Source organism: Lineus longissimus, chromosome 1, assembly GCF_910592395.1.
Source record: "Lineus longissimus chromosome 1, tnLinLong1.2, whole genome shotgun sequence".
In the NCBI taxonomy this organism is placed as follows: domain Eukaryota; kingdom Metazoa; phylum Nemertea; class Pilidiophora; order Heteronemertea; family Lineidae; genus Lineus; species Lineus longissimus.
The window spans coordinates 11026467-11045301 of record NC_088308.1 but is presented as its reverse complement, the minus strand read 5'-3'; the positions used below and the strand labels follow the sequence as shown (position 1 = coordinate 11045301).

General features: G+C 40.3%; 1 protein-coding gene across 4 annotated transcripts in view; it reads right to left on the bottom strand.

Moving 5' to 3' along the window:
* Positions 1-18835, bottom strand: part of LOC135488165 (unconventional myosin-XV-like) — a 100697-nt gene that overhangs the window by 69739 nt on the left and 12123 nt on the right. For 2 of the 4 annotated variants that reach the window (XM_064772645.1, XM_064772653.1), the window contains exon 3: positions 188-298. In XM_064772645.1, coding sequence (XP_064628715.1) covers positions 188-298 — 111 coding nt within the window. Of the gene's footprint in view, positions 1-187; positions 299-13494; positions 13694-16786; positions 16849-18835 lie in introns of those variants that run through there. The other 2 variants (XM_064772662.1, XM_064772670.1) reach the window with 2 other exon arrangements.

Genomic DNA, 18835 nt, shown 5'->3' with positions numbered 1-18835 from the left:
ATCACACTCTAAGGTTGCATTTAAGCTCACAACTTTGTCTCATGCAAACAAATTCTACTTTAATCCTTTTTATTGAAGAAAAGTGCTTCTCAACAATTTCTGAGACAGCGCATCTAGGTACCAGCACAACGTCTGAATTTCGCACAAAAAATCCTGGCTAAAACCCTGCATACATGTATATACTTACGCTATCTTCCAGGTCAGTTTTGATACTGATGTAATTGTGGTAGCGGGAGAAATCAACCACCTCTCCCGGTACAGGGTACCCTACCCCTGTGTCAAACCATACCAGCTGGCCCTGAAAGACACAAGGGAAGACCTCAATAAAAATGTGAACAATTATGACAAAGACATAAGGTGTACGCTGTTCGTAAATAACTGGTGGTCCAGGAAAATAGAAATGCAGTTAATACACAATGTAGTGCAAATCACTGATGCATTTTTGCTGAAACTTAGTATTTATAGTATTAGTACATGTAGGCCTATATATCTGTCTACACAATAGCAATACTGAAATTTATATCTGGGCCGTGTTTACGAAATAGATGGATATCTGCTGACGTCACCGCTAATTTGTAAACATCATGCGCGCAAACTCTCGTATCTCTTCAACATGGTTTTCATGAAGAAAAGTTGCGACAAACCGTCATCCTGTTGTGGTTTCCCTTGATAACATGACGATGCTTAACCGATGATGTACGGCTGTAATTGTAACAAAATCGCATCTGCAAGTTTTATTCTAAAATATAATGCAAGTCAGAAAATCTCCTTGTATCCAAGTGGAACCAACAACGATCATGGACGTTGATATTGTTACGTCACGCAATCCCCTCTGTTGAGATACGAGTACCGTATTTTGCTGCGTATAAAACGCACCGGGGTATAAAGCGCACCCATTGAGTCCGTAGACAAAATCCAGACATAAGGCGCACCTACGTATAACACGCAGTACATTTTACATACTACAGGTATACACAATGTAACTTCTGAGATGTCCCCTGCCTATCTTTCCTTCGTAAAAGCCTCGCTTTGATGTTAAATCATGGCGGCACTCGATCAGCTGATTTATCGATTTGGATTTATCTCGCATCTATGCTCTGAATATTGCCGCTAAGGACCCTCAAAAACATTTATAGAAGTAACTGAAATGATAATGAGGATACTATTAATATGTATTGCGTACAGAACAGGCGAGTTAGCATCGGTGAACTATGCAAAGTGCATCGATATTCCCGATTTTTCTTTCGTGCAAAAATATAAAATGCGCGGACTTGGTTGCGAGCTAAATGAAATGGCCAGGGCCATTGTGCTCACCTCATGTGGAGGAAAGATGGATAAAGAGCATGGTATTGTGTCATGTAGTGTTAGGTTTGATGTAGGTCCAAGCAATTACAATTTCCCCAAAATGGCCAATTTACAGTACATTCGACCTCTGTGACCTTGAAAAGTAGGTCAAATCAAAGAAGACCCGGGTGACACATTGAATGGTTGTTAGAATTAGATGTACCTATGATATAAAATTAGTGCCAATCGGGCAAGTCATTACTAGGAATAATGGGTTTTTTGAAGAATTTAGGATTTGGCCCCCTCCCTGGAGGCCAAACGGCAAATCAGATCGCACCAAACTTCGGTACCTGAGATCACCTGACCAAGGGGTACATGTGTACTTAATTTGTGATCAATAGTCATTGCAGTTAAGAAACGTGCCATAGTTACGGCCTGACGGCGAATTTACGCCATTTGACCTCTGTGACCTTGACAAGAAGGTGAAATTAAAAACCTGTGTGACATATACTGTATGGTGGTTAGATGTACCCATGATATCAAATTGGTGGCAATCGGGCAAGAAGTTAAGGAATGATCCCATTTTTAAGGTTTTTGGACTTTGCCCCCTGGTGGTCAAGTGGTGAATCATATTGGACCAAACTTCGGTCCCTGAGATCACCTGACTAAGGGGTAAATGTGTACCAAATTTGGTATCAATAGTCATTGCAGTTTAGAAACGTGCCATCGTTACATCCTAACGACCAATTTACACCATTTGACCTCTGTGACCTTGAAAAGGAGGTCAAATCAAAAACCCGGACGATATATGATGCACCTTTGCTAGAAGTACCTACCATATTTTTTTCAAAATTTCCCGACTACTATTAAGGGAGATATTGCATATTTTCACTTTTAACGTTTGGCCCCCTGGTGGCCAAACCATGAAACGAATCGGACCGAAACTTGGTCTCCAAGGTGTCATTACATAAGGGTACATGTGTACCAAGTTTCAACTCAATAGCTCCAACAGTTACGAAACGTGCCCTGCTAACGGACGACGGACGACGACGGACGACGACGACGACGACGACGACGACGACGACGACGACGACGACGACGACGGACGACGGACGCCACGGTATGGGATAAGCTCACCTCTGCTAAGAGGTGAGCTAAAAAGCTGTCAAAAGAAATGAGTTGATGGAAAAAATCTTGTGATCATTCGGTGGCTTCCTAGGGCTAGGCCATAGATAACACGCACCTTCGTATAACACGCAACCCCGATTTTAGGGCTTTCTTGGGTCCTTATACGCAGCAAAATACGGTAAGCGCGCAGCCAACAGCAATGACCTCAGAATGACGTCCTTTTGTAAACAAAGACATCAATCTATTGGACATTTTCGCATTCAATTACAAATTTCAATATTTTTACAAACGGTACTTTGATAATTCTAAGGTGTAAGGTCAACCAGCAGTTAAACTGAATTAAAGGGAGACAAAGTATACAACCTCCCATCAGTGGCAAGATGTTTGGGCAAATAAACAAGCTAAATGACCATATATCAATATGACTGTGACCTGCTCATCAGGTTAAAGACGGACATTGAAAATTGAGCTATTTGCATGAGCTGGTTGTGTACAAAATTAATTTCTTCTTCTTCTTCTGCTTCTGTGTTCGGAATTTTTGAAGATTAACTTGTCAAAATGATTGATGTCCACCACTGACAGTCATTATTTTTAGCACCACAACTAATGGCATTAAAATATTTTGCGCCACGTATTAAAGGGGAACTATATAGGCAGGAGCAGAGGGGCTAATTTGGCCGGGTCATATCAGATTCAGCACTAAACGTATTCTTTGTACAAGCATGAATCATTTTGACGTACTGTGAGATGTGAGAGATACCTATTGGCGACTTCGTGTAACTTTTATCTTTCCTGCCTAGCTGCTGCCTGTAGAGTCCCTTTAAAGAGCAGGCTGACTTCGTTCTTTATGTCTTGATGCTTTTCAAAATCACAGTAAGTATTGATATCATGCCACAACATTGAAAATACGGTGGAATATGACAGCAGATGCATATTGAATAACTGAAAACAATGAAGGGTGTGGCTAAATAAAGCAGCCCATAGTGTGGTTTACATAAGTCAAATACAAAACTTGATGTTTAATGTTGTGGCTGACCCAGACACTTGGGACAGTCCTGTATATTGCTGACAATGCAAAATCATTGTTTTACTGCCTCCAACAACAACAGAGTTGCAGATGCACCAATTATTAACACAACTTTCAGTTAATATCCCCTCTGACATATGTCTGACCTATTTATCTCAACAGCAAATATTCGAAGCGAATGAAACTTGCTGGAAAACTGAGAACAAATTGTCATGCCTTTTGGCTTGTGCATAGTGACCACTTCTAATGATAATAATATTCATCCCGTGACCAAAATGACCAAATTCTCTGAATTCTCAGACAGTCAATCCAATTGGTCGATTGACCATACTGGTAAGTCAAGATGATCAAGCTAATTGGTCAAGTTGACCAATTTGCTCGTCAAAACAAAGAAAAGTTGGATCAAGATAGACCAAGACGAGACAAGACCACAATTGATTTTTTAAGCCTTTTAGCAGTTAAATTGTCAATGTTTGACCGCGACGCATCAAATACTGCGTGGGGTTGTGAATCTGAAATTTTGATATGATATTCCGGACAGTCGGGCAAGTAAATGGTGAAAAATAAACTGGTAGTTGGCGACGGAAATTTTTTGATAATCGACAAATTAGACAGACATTGATATTTCCACTCTTTTCAGCCAACTGGCAGAAAAATCTCAAAACACGCCCCCTATTTAATACCCAATTAGCAAAATTCGAAATTAATTTTTTCATCAAATAATTTCTTTATATCTGTAGACTTGCCACAACAAATATTTTTTCAATACCTCTCCAAATATGTACTTGAGAGTTAAAAACATGCACTCGTCTAATTGATAGGCCTCGACCCTCCAACCTATGAATATTCATTAGTGGTCTTGTCTCAATGAAGGTAGATTTCAGGGTTAGCATTTTGAGAATTTTTTCAAACTAATGTAGATGACATCCCACAACTCTCCAACAAAGGAAAGGGATATCTGGACATTTTTGGAGAAATGAGAGACATTTCCAAGAGTGGTACAACTGTGCCAAAAGCGATGAAAGAGGACAAAATCGACAAAAAGTCATGATTTTGCAGCCAACAACACCAAATTCAAAGACCAGCCCTGGCCAGAAAGAGGAAGCTATGGAGCTGAAAATTTAGGATGTGATTTAGAAATATCTTTGCTGCTTAGGGCACAACTTTCAGAATCAAGGCCTAAGTAGTTTCAAAGAAATTACAAAATGAATGGCAAAACAACAAGACTTGTAAAAATGAAACCGAACTTAGACCGGGGCTAGGTTGGCTCATATTGGGGTCAAATTAAGTTTTTTTCTCATTATTTTAGCTTGTTTTGACCTTAAATCATCAGCAATACAATATTCTAAATGAATTAGAGTGATTTGAGCACATTCAAATTTTTCACTAAATTGACCCAAAATGTAGTGTAAAATGGAGACAAGACCACAATTGATTTTTTAAGCCTTTTAGCAGTTCAATTGTCAATGTTTGACCGCGACGCATCAAATACTGCGTGGGGTTGTGAATCTGAAATTTTGATATGATATTCCGGACAGTCGGGCAAGTAAATGGTGAAAAATAAACTGGTGGTTGACCACGGAAATTTTTTGATAATCGACAAATTAGACAGACATTGATATTTCCACTCTTTTCAGCCAACTGGCAGAAAAATCTCAAAACACGCCCCCTATTTAATACCCAATTAGCAAAATTCGAAATTAATTTTTTCATCAAATAATTTCTTTATATCTGTAAACTTGCCACAACAAATATTTTTTCAATACCTCTCCAAATATGCACTTGAGAGTTAAAAACATGCACTCGTCTAATTGATAGGCCTCAACCCTCCAACCTATGAATATTCATTAGTCCGCTAAATTAGTGGTCTTGTCTCAGACTAGACATTACGCGATCGTGACCATCTTGGATTTTGCTCATGGGAACCTTTGACACACTACGCATTCTTGTCACAATCGCAAGTCCATCAGATGAGCAGCTCTTGAATTTTTGAGGGGAATGGGACGCAGAATAGGAGGCAGATGTGAAAATGTGCTCAGAACATAATGGAGCATCCATTAAGTATGTACGCGCTGAGGGGGAGGAGGTCTATGAAGAACCGTACACTATAGCTGCGCTTACACCACGAAATATTGGTGGACCAATTGCACTTACATCACCACATTGCCGCGACAAATTGGTTCGGCAATCCATTGCCGATACAAATTGCCGAGCGAATTTGTCCCACCAAGCTTGATGGTTCAAATTCGCCCGGCTTGTTAAAAGCTCAGCTTTGTCGTGGTGTACGCGCAAATGGATCGGCAATTAGCTAGTTAGATGGTTCGAAATGGCGCTCTCTGCGCATGCAATTTATTGTTTGCGCGCCATCTGTAGCCGGATTTTATAACTAGCTGCAGCGCTGGTGTAAGCGCTTGGTGGATTTTCGATGGTGCGGCATTGGTTCCCGAACCAAGATTGGTGGTCCATTTTCAGGTGGTGTAAGTGTGGCTTATTTGTACAGGGGGGGGGGTATATAGTCTTATGTACATACGCAACCCAAGATGCCCCTGTTCGTTGAGCAGCTGGGCATAATAAGTTGGTCAAATTGACCACAGTGAATATAGTCACAGTAATTGCCCTAAATACATTGAGACAGATGTTAGTTTCAAATGCGCAAACAGAAAAACTGGTCTAAAAGGTTATCATTATTTAAGCATTGTATCTTCTCTCACAATAATATACCACCTTCATTAACCATGTCCAACAAGTAAAACCAGGCTGACAACTTTAATTTTTAATTTTCAGAAGTCACCAGAAATGTTGGCAATTACCTCCAGGCCATTCATTGCAATCACAGGATTCAACTCAACCGTGTGTTGGTGCACCTTGTTAAACTTTTAGCTGGCAAGATTATTGATAGACATTGGACATGCATCGATGATTCTCTGCGCTAGATATTTGTAATGGTTTTCAACTTGGCCCGATAATATTACCAGTTCAAAATAGGATAGGTTCACTGAATGGACTCTCAACTAGTTTAAAGCTGAACTGTCTCCATAAGATAGGAAAGAATGAAATTAGTTCAGAAAAATCAAGTTGCCTTGACTGGGACTCGAAACACAGATCTTTGGATTGCCGGTCCACTGCTCTACCAATTGAGCTACATGTATCAAGGTTCCCTGAATTTCTGTACAGTGTGACACCATTTTAGACCCAACTGAGATTTTGACATCCATTTAACTCATCATAGTTGGGCCAAAAGGGTCATTGTCGTCCTGGGTGATGCACAATATCACCCAGCCTCTATCTGGGTGATGCATAACATCACCCTGGGTGACATTGTGCATGCACAACATCACCCAGGGTGATGTTATGCATTCGTTTCGCTATTGGTGACGGGGTTGTCGAATCGGCGGACGTGGAAATGTTCAAGGCCAAAAAAAAAATGGCGGCCGTTCATCTGGTTCACCAGCATGACTTGAAACATCATTTGGCAGCCTCCCGAGTCGAAAGGGCATCTTTAGTTGCCAAAGGATGGGAAATCAAACAAAAATATGTGCGTTTAACAAATAAACATGAGAAAGGTGCCGAGGATTTATTCGCCGTGCGCGGTCGTCTACGGTATATAGCAGAAGTACCATGCTACGATTTGACAACCTCGTCACCAATCGCGAAACGAATGCACAATATCACCGAGGGTGATGTTATGCATCGCCAGATAGAGCCTGGGTGATATTGTGCATCACCCAGGACGACAATAACCCCTTCAGCCATAGTTGGCCACAGACAATTTTAATGTGTGAGTTGGACGAGTATCAATTGGCATTTTGTGGAGCCTGATACACCATTGCCAGGTTTTATAAAATCTTGGCGGTCATCAGCCATGTTTTAAAGGACCATCAGCCATGTTTTAAACACCCACAATAGACTAGCAGCCTCATTTTACAGTAAACTGTTACTCTAGATCTTTTACATTAGGCGTTTTTACACGGTGCGGGTTCAAGCCGGATCGAGACTAGTTCAGGTACCAGCCGGTTCATTTTCCCTCGTGTAAAAGCGAACCTACCGTCCTGAACCCTCCTGGTCCGAGGCGGGTTCCGATCGCCGGTCTCGGGTCGGTGCAGGCCGGTGTAGGCCGGTGGAGGAGGGTTTATTTATGCGTGTAAAAGCGAACCGGCTCCGAGCCGGTTTGCACACGGTACTCGCGTGACGTCATTCGCGGGAATAGCTGCCGTGTTCCTGGCATGAAATTTTCCGCGGAAAGAAACTGCTGTGAAATCTTCAATTTATCGAGAGCAAGAGCTTTCTTTCCATACAAATGCTGTGTACCAAAGCAAAAACTCTGCATCTCACCGGCGCCATCGTGAACCATTTTGTATTATTTGTTGAAGGTTGTGATATTTTCGTTCAGGGACCTCTTGACTGCCCATCAGAGATCTGAGCCACTACACCACCGCAACTCCACAGGGCATGCCTTTTTGCTGTTGTCCTTTTCACCCAGATTCAATGGCAGTGGTGTTGGTAGGTGGGTGTAGCCAAATAAAACTATGTACTCTCCCTTGTCTAAAGGAAATATGTTACATTAACATGCATATTACATGTACATGCTCAGAGTAAGAATATCAATATATTCTTCATGTTTGACCTGTTATTGATTCCACTGCCTTTGATTGTTTAGTAATTCTTGTTATTCTTATTTGATTTAGGTACCAGCTTGTCTGAAGTAATCTTATTCTTTATTGATACACTGCCCAAACAATATAGGTTATTGTCATAAATAAGTGCTTACAGTATTGAGAGGATTTGTATTTTGTGTTTCAGCAGCGATTGCCATTAATAATAGCTGCGCTCACACCACGAACTATTGGTGGACCAATTGCACGTACACCACCACATTGCCGCGACAAATTGGTTCGGCAATCCATTGCCGATACAAATTGCCGGGCGAATTTGTCCCACCAAGCTTGATGGTCCAAATTCGCCCGGCTTGTTAAAAGCTCGGCTTTGTCGTGGTGTACGCGCAAATGGATCGGCAATTAGCTAGTTAGATGGTTCGGCTCCAGGCGGCGTTTTCGAAATGGCGCTTTCTGCTTATTGTTTGTGCGCCATTTGTAGCCGGATTTTATAACTAGCTGCAGCGCTGGTGTACGCGCTTGGTGGATTTTCATTGGTTCGCGAACCAAGATTGGTGGTCCATTTTCAGGTGGTGTACATGCGGCTATTGATTAGGCCTACCTTTATTCTCATCAGCAGCCGGGTTGATTTTTGGTGGCGGTCGAATGTTAGTTTGATATAAAAGATATGTACATTCCAAAGTTAGATTCAGTAAATGAGATTTTAAAGTATAAAACAGTTTCAATCAAAAAGTTTGGACTATTCAAAAGGTTTGAACTCACTTCTCAAGGTTTGCATGGAATTTACTTGTAAAATTATGAGCAAATCTTGCACATTCTGTGATAATGGTGGCCAATTCAAGCAGAGACAGAACCACATAAGATACAAATAGAGTTCTGGTCATGCGGAAGGAGGATGAAATTATGACCTACGCAGCTACAGTACTGCCCAGGACGATAACTTAAAATCGGACATGAAAAAAACCCGACCAGCATCCGCAGATCATCCACTGGGCTCTAGGAAAATTCGTCCCCGGATAATTCGTCCCCGGAAAACTCGTCCCCGGAAAATTCGTCCCCGAGGAAAATTCGTCCCTGGAAAATTCGTCCCCAGATAATTCGTCCCCGCGGATAATTCGTCCCTGGAAAATTCGTCCCTGAGGAAAATTCGTCCCCGAGGATAATTCGTCCCGGAAAATTTAACAAAAGTTGAAAGTTTCTGACATTACTTTCTAGTAATAACTACTACCTACTCCTTTCGACTTTTCTCATTCAGTGTTATATCTCTATTTACTACCCTACTAGCTAGTTACCTACTCCACTTTTTTCAGTTGGTAGGCAGGCGAAATAATTTTTTTTTCTTCAAATAAGTATTTTTACTGGTCAGAATGAAAGAAAAGCTCTAAATTCTTCAATAAAATATTTTGCCTGCCTACCTTTACCTACTATAAAAATAGTGGGGTAGGTAACTAGCTAGTATGGTAGTAAAGAGAGATACACTGAATGAGAAAAATCGAAAGTAGTAGTTACCACAGTCCATTCGACAAGACTTAAGGGTCTTAGAAAGTAAAGTCAGAAACTTTCAACTTTGTAAAATTTTCTGGGGACGAATTATTCTCGGGGACAAATTTTCCTAGGGGACGAATTATCCTCGGGGACGAATTATCCGGGGACGAATTTTCCTTAGGGACGAATTATCCGGGGACGAATTTGCGGGGACGAATTTTCCGGGGACGAATTATCCGGGGACGAATTTTCCTGTAACCATCCACTGACCTCAGCAGTGTGAACAGACCTGGAGGCTATTATTGTAAGGCTATATTGTTTCAGTAAATACAGTAATGTTGATCATGTTGATTAGTTATCGCTATGCATGAGATTTCTCTCACCTGTTGATAACATTTTTGATTGTGGGATATTAGCAGAATGGTTCTGGTACAATGCTAAAATAAGAAAATCTATCACTGATTCAATCGGAGTAGATATAAGCCTACTCAACCACGTCAACCAGTACCTTAACAATGCATCAGCTTATTTTTTCCGTCATTGGCGCGTCATTAGCGTGTCATTCACGCGCTACCCAGCATGTAGGTAACACGTAACTCGCACGTAGGTCGCGCATAATTTACGCGAACAGAGAGATTAGCGCGTCACTGGTGTGTCATTGACACACAACTTGGCCCACACCTCACGAGTCAATAACGCGAACCAGGATGGATGTCATTTGTGAATTGGACTGTACCACATTCACATAATTTCATATTAACCATTAGCACATTGAAATGGGTATTTACAGTATTGGGTAGTTTAAGTGCCTCACAACCAGCAATTTTTGTCACTGCAACCTGTGACGTGTTGATCGTTTTTAGAATGCAGCTGCCAACTGGGTAAATTGCAATCACTTCTCATGCTGTCATGTCATGGCAGATCGCATCAACTAAAAGCGTCAATCATTTCGACATACTGTGAGATGTGAGAGACCACTATTGGTGACTTTGTGTAACTTTATCTTGCCTGTCTAGCTGCTGCCTATATTGTCCCTTTAAATTATATTGTAATAAAAAAGTAATAACCAGAAATAAAAAGAGAAAAAGTTTCAGCTGCACATCAAGGCCTTTGACCATTTTTCAGAAATAACTTTTACAGTGTTAAAACAAAAGTTGCTTCTATTCATTTCAGATAATATTTTCCTGAACATAACAGTCAAAATATAGAGAGGTATAAAGGGGTTCATCTAGCAAATAATATTTTTGTCATAATCTACAAAATAACCAAACCCGAAATACTTTTAAATTGTTAATATTATGTGAGGAGTCCTTGTGATTGAGGATACCAGATGGCAAAAGGAGACATGCAAACCACGCCAGTCGCTGAATGGCACTAAGCAAGACTTGTATTTAGTACGAGTTAGGGTAATTATTGCAGAGAATGATCACACAAGCTGACACTAGTCAGTCATGGCACTAATCAATAATATGAATATGTTATGAAAATTCCACCTGTTAGTAACACAGGCATTACATAACAGACGGCAAACATGGTCAGTTTAATCGATATTCGTTTATGGCAATTTTCAAACAAATTTCGAGTTTTCGAATTCGATGACCTGTGATTTCATTCTCCTGAGGGAAAATGCCAGTGATATATCAGAACATGGTTTCCATCCATAAGGGCATCATTTTTTGTCACTGAAATAGCTTGTCAATGGCTACAGAATAGATGGAATGTGAAAATGCCATTTTCGTTACCATCCTTTTCACAGGCAACTTGAGTTTACCATGAAATAAAATTGTTCAAACGTTCTACTGGTAGTTGCTCATGTCTTCCAAAATGAGTGTTGGTCAGTAGGTAAAAACAAATGCGCAATACAATACGCATGCTCGCCATGATTCAATGTCAAGATCAAAATGTTTCTTGACTTTCAAATATGGCCTATGTCCATGATATGTACGACACTTCGGAAGTTCTGTCGCGGATATGAGGATGGTACGGTTTGAGAAGACTCGCGCGTACTGGATGTGACCATAAAAGCCAATATCCATCAAAGAAATCACTGTGTTGCGCTCAACTGCAAATCATACATAATCAGGTGGACACGAGGAAGGCAGTTGAGTGTTAAGCAGTATTTCTTTGAGGGAGATGCGTTATAGGTCATATATCCATTACGCCTAAGACTTTTCAAACCGTACCATCGTCATATCCGGGACTGAAATTCCAAAGTGACAAATTGAATGATTTTGTTGGAATACAATATATTGATCATTTCATAATAGTTTTATGTCATAGTAAACTTCAGTTGCCGGTGGAATTGGTATATATTAGATTTCAAAATTAGGCTGTGTGTATTTTGGCAAACCAGGGATTGGCTAAAATCGCATCTCAGACCACCTACAGTCCAAATCACAATTGACATCCCTAAACTAATGCGTCAGTTGAGTGCAATTGATGCACCACTCATTGCGTAAGTGACACGTCACGTGAGGGACACTCCACTTCATGTGCAGTGCTTTGACGTCACCGCATTAGCGCCCAGTATTGCACCTGACTTTTGTGAATTTTCACTCATTTGGCATATTCTCAAACATGAATCTTGAGAATAGATCATAATAGAGGGCTCATATTTTATCAAAATTCCAGGAGAGAAAGGTTTTTAAGTTCTATTACAACAGAGTCTTTCAAATGAAGAGTCAGGCAACTAGGGAACATATGGTTTCAACATCAAAGCCACGGTCCGTTCCGTAAGACGTCCGGTGGGACAGAGCTCTCTCGGGTCACACATTGACCCAAGCCAATCCTGCACAACTGGAACTTGAACAATTCTCGATCAGCTGAACATGGCCATTACAAATGGATCCGTTTTAAAGCAAACGCCTGCTTCAAATTCACTGAGTCATCTCATTAGATACAATTTCAGAATATGAGCCTGTCACAACTTTGCCATTGATTATACAACCTGATTATGGATTGCAAACCGATAATTGCGGTTTGATTGTTGTTTTGTTTGGCAATTAGCATCCAATCAAAAATTTACTACCACATCTGCCTAAATTGCTAGATCGTTTGTTTGTATTTGTTACCCGATAAATTTTAGGAATACCACATGTGCAGAGTATATTTTTGGAGGAATTATTGGTCGTTCTATTTTTGTTTTGCATCTCATCTCAGTAGCTGAATCAAAATGGGCTTCATCATGGCTTCTAGTTAACTGCCCGAGAGAGCTGTGAGATCAAAGGAAACTTGCTGTGATCTGAATCTTTATTCAAATGACTCTGATTACAACAAATAACCTAGCTGAGGAGATTAAAATATAGTGGTTTCACATGACGTCGAAACCTGCCATGTTGGAGGGAAAGACAAAAGAAAAGCAAATCATTGTTTTGCTCGCCAGGCTCACATGGCTGACCGTGAAAACACACTATAGTCATTGCTTTCACTGAACTGTATAATGGTCTGTTAAATAATCTCGATTGACCTGTTTTGTGCATCCAGCGCGTAACTTGCAAGACACCTGCGCGCCACTGACGTGACACTTGCGTGCAACTGACGCGATGCGGATGGGATGTCAATTATGATTTGGACTGTAGATTAACAAAATCCTAGGGAGGGCCCCAAACCACCATATAAAATAGCACCCATGGAGCCCTGAACAAATTCCTGGACCTTCCCCTCTGAGCAATTCAAGATATGGCCCCCTTTATGGGCCTACACAGTACCCTAGCCAACCTCAACCTGCCTGCACATCCCACTTCAACCTACCCACATAACAGGCAATTTGCAAGTATCGAATGATAAAAATTAAAAGAACTTGGAAAGTGTGGGCTTACCTCCTGACTCCATGTCTATACCACAGTGAGCAGTACAAAAAGCTCATGAGCTACATGGAGCTGTCACTGTCAAAGATCTTGATAAGCGATCAAGTATCGAATGATAAAAATTAAAAGAACTTGGAAAGTGTTGGCTTACCTCCTGACTCCATGTCTATACCACAGAGTGAGCAGTACAAAAAGCTCATGAGCTACATGCATGGAGCTGTCACTGTCAAAGATCTTGATAAGCGATCAATAAAAAGATAGTCCCATTTCATCCGAATCAATACGAAAAGTGACTCATACAGTGAGCTTGACAGAAACCAAAATATCCGGGAAAGATCTTGTATATGTGGGAATGTGTGTCCCACCCTCCTGAATTAACTGCCGTACTCCGTCCTTTACACACATCCGAGTGTATAACGAGTTCAAAACCGGCAATGGGACTCCCACAATGCTACCACAATGTATTGGACTCGTTGAAAAAGGATTTACATTACATGGGTTGAATACCTAAAGTCAACAGTTAAACTGCGCTGACCTCTGGCGTTGTCAAAGGAACCACTAAGTGTGGACTTCCGTCTTTACGGAGTCATTCACATTGGCGACCCAATTAGCAATCAATTATAAAACAATTGTTGTAGACTATACCAGGTACATTGTACCCACCCGGGTATCCAACGCGAGAAACTGCGGGGAGTATAATTTATATATACTGAAAGGCCAAAAAGGCAGGCAGTATCTAAAATCACAAATTACAAATTACAAATTACAAATTACAAAAGTTTATTGAATCCGTATAAAATTTACATTTTACATGGGACGAAAATACAATAAACAGTGCAGTGTAGATAGAGAGTCAGAAGAAAAGAGAGCAATAAGTAATAAAAGTAATCAAATAATACAGAAAGATACCACATACCACATACCCACACACCCACATGTCAATATTTTCCAGGTGGGGCAATCCAATGACGGTTGAAGCTTTTTCTTCACAACTATTGTTAAAGGAAAATCTGTCGATCTTTCGACCTTAGAGGGCACCACCGCCAGTAACTTATGATAAAGGGGAAGTCAGTTGTTAAAGGGGAAATTTGTCGATATTTCCACCGGATGTGGTACTCTGCCAAATGGGAATATCTGTCGATATAAAGGGGGATATGGTGATATTTGAATCCTAGAGGGCGCCACCGTCACTTTCTAGCGTTAAAGGGAAATCTGTCGATATTTAAATCTTAAATCATGCCATTGAAGTTTCTATTGGTGACACATCATCCAGCGGAATTATTATTCTTGGCTGAGAGTGTCGTTATTGCCCCACCTGGAAAAAAAATGTCATGTGGGTATGTGGGTATGTGGTATGTGGTATGTGGTTTTAGACACTGCCCAAAAGGCAATGGGACACAGATACATGTACATGTACATTCATTTATACAATGATTTGAGTACATTTTTACATCGCACAGAAACGGTATACGTATAAGGCGTACTTTTGATTTTATATTTAAACTTAATCCATTTGAAATAGCCGCATTCTTTCCTCTTTGACGTTTTTTCACATAAGTTTATTGACCTATTTAAACAATCCCACCAGCGTGAAATCCACTGAGAAGGAAAAAAAGGGGAAAAGATATATGAAAAAGAAATTCCTGTCAGATGGTATGCATGCTTAATATTGAGTTACTGGAAACCCCAAGATGTTCGCACCTTATCATTTTGTGTGTTTACTATGGATTCTTTTTTCTACAGTTTGCCAATAAAAACAAACAAAAACATTTTCGCGATTTTTATCAGCAAAAATAGAATGCCCAAGCCATCAGTAGCTATCGGACTTATGAACAATTTCCAAAGATATTCGTGGAACAGACATTCAACAGTTACATGTATCACTGACGTGTAATGCAAAAGAGTCGGACGATGTCACTTTTTGAAACCAAAGGCAAAGGTACACGTGGGATTAAAATGTAAACATACATTGTACTTGTTGTTATTCAAATTAAAAATCCACTTGTACTCATTATCCCCGGTCATTATCTTTTCTGTTGCTCGTGGGTTCTCTATTACATCGTATCGCACACTTCCTTTTCTTTATAAGATATTCTTCAGGTGTTTGGAGTCTGGGACAAAACGGCCCTGTTGATAAAAATGGCCTTGACCATGTTTTGACAGCCCATGAGCAGAGACTGGTATGGTATTTGGCCAGGCTCATGATATAAATATATACATGTACATGTACATTTCATAAAGTATGACCTAATCACATACATGTAACCCCAAAATCATAAAATCATAGAACCAATAACGGATAAAATCTTCTCATTGAGCATCCCTCCAGGCTGGTAACATTTGGGTCAAGGGCATTCTCAGTGCATGCCCCTCGAATGTGGAACTCAGTCACTGAGTCACGACCTTAGAAGAGAAATTGACTCTATCAACAATTTCCGAAAAAACTTGAAAACTCTTCTCTTCCGGGAGCAATTTGGAGTGTGAGCGCTTTTGAACACTGTATTCAGTGGGAAAGGCGCTATATAAAAGATAATTTCATTCATTCAATAAATAATGACCTTGTCATTTTACACAGATATCATAGACCTAACGACCAAGCTGATGAATGTTTTGATCAAACAGAACTCAGTCTGCATGGTCGATAAGAATTTTCCGTCGTCGCAGCAAATCAGTTTGCAGTGATGCTTACTTGCCGAACATGTATTTTGATACATATTCGTATCAAGTATAAGTTCGTACATTAGTATATACTAAGACTGATGGATAGTTTAAAAACTGACCCACCAGTCTTAGTGCTATTGTAAGTATCAACTTTCACTGTTAGGGTCAACCAAACTGTCTTTCAATGAGCATCTCCTCGAAAAATATAGTCAGTCGTATCCTCCTCCCCTCGCACACGTTCGGTCGTTCGTGCCAAATGTGTTGGCCTAAGTCTAATTTCAAAATTAAAATCGTAAAAACTCTTTCCTGCTTACGTACGCAATATATACATGTAATCAACAGGGTGTGTCATTCCTTAAAAAAATGCCATCTTAACCACAACTGTTCCGTTATACGCTGTCTCACATTCAAAAACAATAAAAATTACTCGGACTTGTTAGAGGCATAGTTCTGTGTTTTTTTAGAAATCGGCTAAAGAAAGGCCAACATGTAGCATATCCAGCATTTCAAAATAGTTTGTCCACTCAAGGTGTGCGCGATTTGGATTTGCACAAATGGTGTTTACCAACTATAGAAAGAATGGCACTGAGACACCACGCCCATTCAACGCTGATTTTGGCCCCAGACTCAGTAAATTCAACCATTTAATTTTTCTACGGCCTGGCGACCAGATAATTTAAGCTCCCCAGATAATTTTACTTTCTATCAGTATTGCTGTAAATATAAGGGGTTTGGAGAAGATGTATATAACTGGAAAATAGGGATAGTTAGATTATACATACCCACAACAGATAGTCCAAAATGTTAGTCTTAAAATCCACAGGGCCTATACACTAGCCTTTCAAATGAAGCTAACCTAGAAAATGTCAGCGTATACTTAACATGCCTTTGGTTTTCGTGTAAGCATACGCCTACTATAGGCTTAAGTCGATATTGGAGGTAACCGAACCAAGAAATTATGCATTTTGTTTGGCCAAGTCACAGTATTGTACATGCCAGGCTATTGTGGGGCATATGTATTTTTGTGAACAACCAAAATGTAAAGAGGTTTATAATGTCATGTAAAGGCACCTAAAGAGGTGCCTTGTCCACAAGAGGATTAGTCAAGTTAATGTCACAGAAGATTATAAATGGACGCTGTTTTTGTCTTCCGCGATTAGCCTCAATCAGGTAGATCCTGTCCCAATCATGCCAATCATATTTCTCCACGCGAAGGCCGTTACGAAAAATGAAATGGTCCATGGACCGCATGTTTACCGGTTTGCCATTGAAAAGTTCATGTCTTGGTCTGTGTAAAACGCCACCTACTGACATTTTGACATTTAACCTCTGCGATCTTAAAAACGTGTAATACATATATACGCCTACATTGCATGTGCATGTACATGCATGTGCCCTACGAGATAAAATATCATAAAGTTTTAGTGAGATTCTTGCCATTCGTTTCAGGAGCATGAGCATTTTTTGAGTTTCCACAGGTTGCCTCCTGGTGGCCAATCCTAAAATACCAGGATTTAGAACGAACCGCACTTTACAATGTAAATGCATTATGCGCAAACGAAGCCTCGTTTTGAATTCAGCGGTTATGGAACCGTTTGAGTTGGTGCAAAATGTAGAAGCTGTCAAAAAGCATTTAAAACCACATTTTTCGTTGTTTAATTTGAGGTATTTTAGAATATATAGAAATTAAAATCTCAGGTGGAGCTGAAATGTTGGTAAAAACCTCGGCTCTGCCTCGGTTTTGGTCTACATTTTAGCTCCACCCCCGCGGTTTTGGTAAGACAACCAATACTGACAGTGAGGCCATCAATTCCTAAAACCAAGAATCATATCGGACTGAAGAATTTGCTCTGAAAGAAGATTAGTAGGCCAACGTGGTGGTAGGGCCTACCTATTGTCAACTCCAGCAGGTACAAAATGCGCTCTGCTAATTTACTATGAACAGAAATTCGGTATGTATGTATGTATGTATGTATGTATGTTTGGACGACGAAAACAAACCTTGACCTCTTCGACCTTGAAAAGTAGGTCAAATCGAAAACCCGTATTACATGTATGTTATGTCGCCCACGGTACCATTACTTTTTTGGGTAGGGCCCACGGGCGGCACCCGATGATTTACCACTAGTCCCGGTGGTTAATTCTAGACGATTATTTATTTAAATCTGCGACAGGATTCTGTCGCCTCGCGTAATAAACTGATAACTTCTAAATATTCTATCTGACGAAAAAAAACCCTGCCAACTCAATTTTTTATATATCACATAACAGAAATGACACTTTGATCATTATGGTTCCCGATCCAGTAAGATCGGGAACCATATTGTTTCTGGTCATGGTGTCTGCGTGTGTGTGTGTGTGTGTGTCCGTCCGTCACACCTTCATATCTTATCTCCCTCAACAGCTACAGCTCTGGAAACATGTCGTACCCCCAGGTTTGTCAACCCTGCCAATCCAATGAGCTAATCATTTTCATCCTGGGATGCCTGGATCATGATGTAATTGACATATCAGACTTGATATTTTGTCCGTCACGCTTTTTTCCAGATGGCATAACTCGGCCATTTTGAGGTGTACAGCAATGGAAATGAGTTCTACCCCTAGGTTTTCCAACCTTGGGAATCGAATGGGCAACTCACATTTGATATAGGATGGTGGGGTCATGGTGATATTGATATCTCAAATTTGATATTTTGCAATATTTTGATGCTAGGATAGTTTGGCAACATGCAACAAAACCTAGGTCATCTGTGTTCATTGTAGGGTTTCAATGAAGTCAAAATGTTCAATTACAGGTGTCAGGTTGTCGAGATATCATGAGATTTTGATAT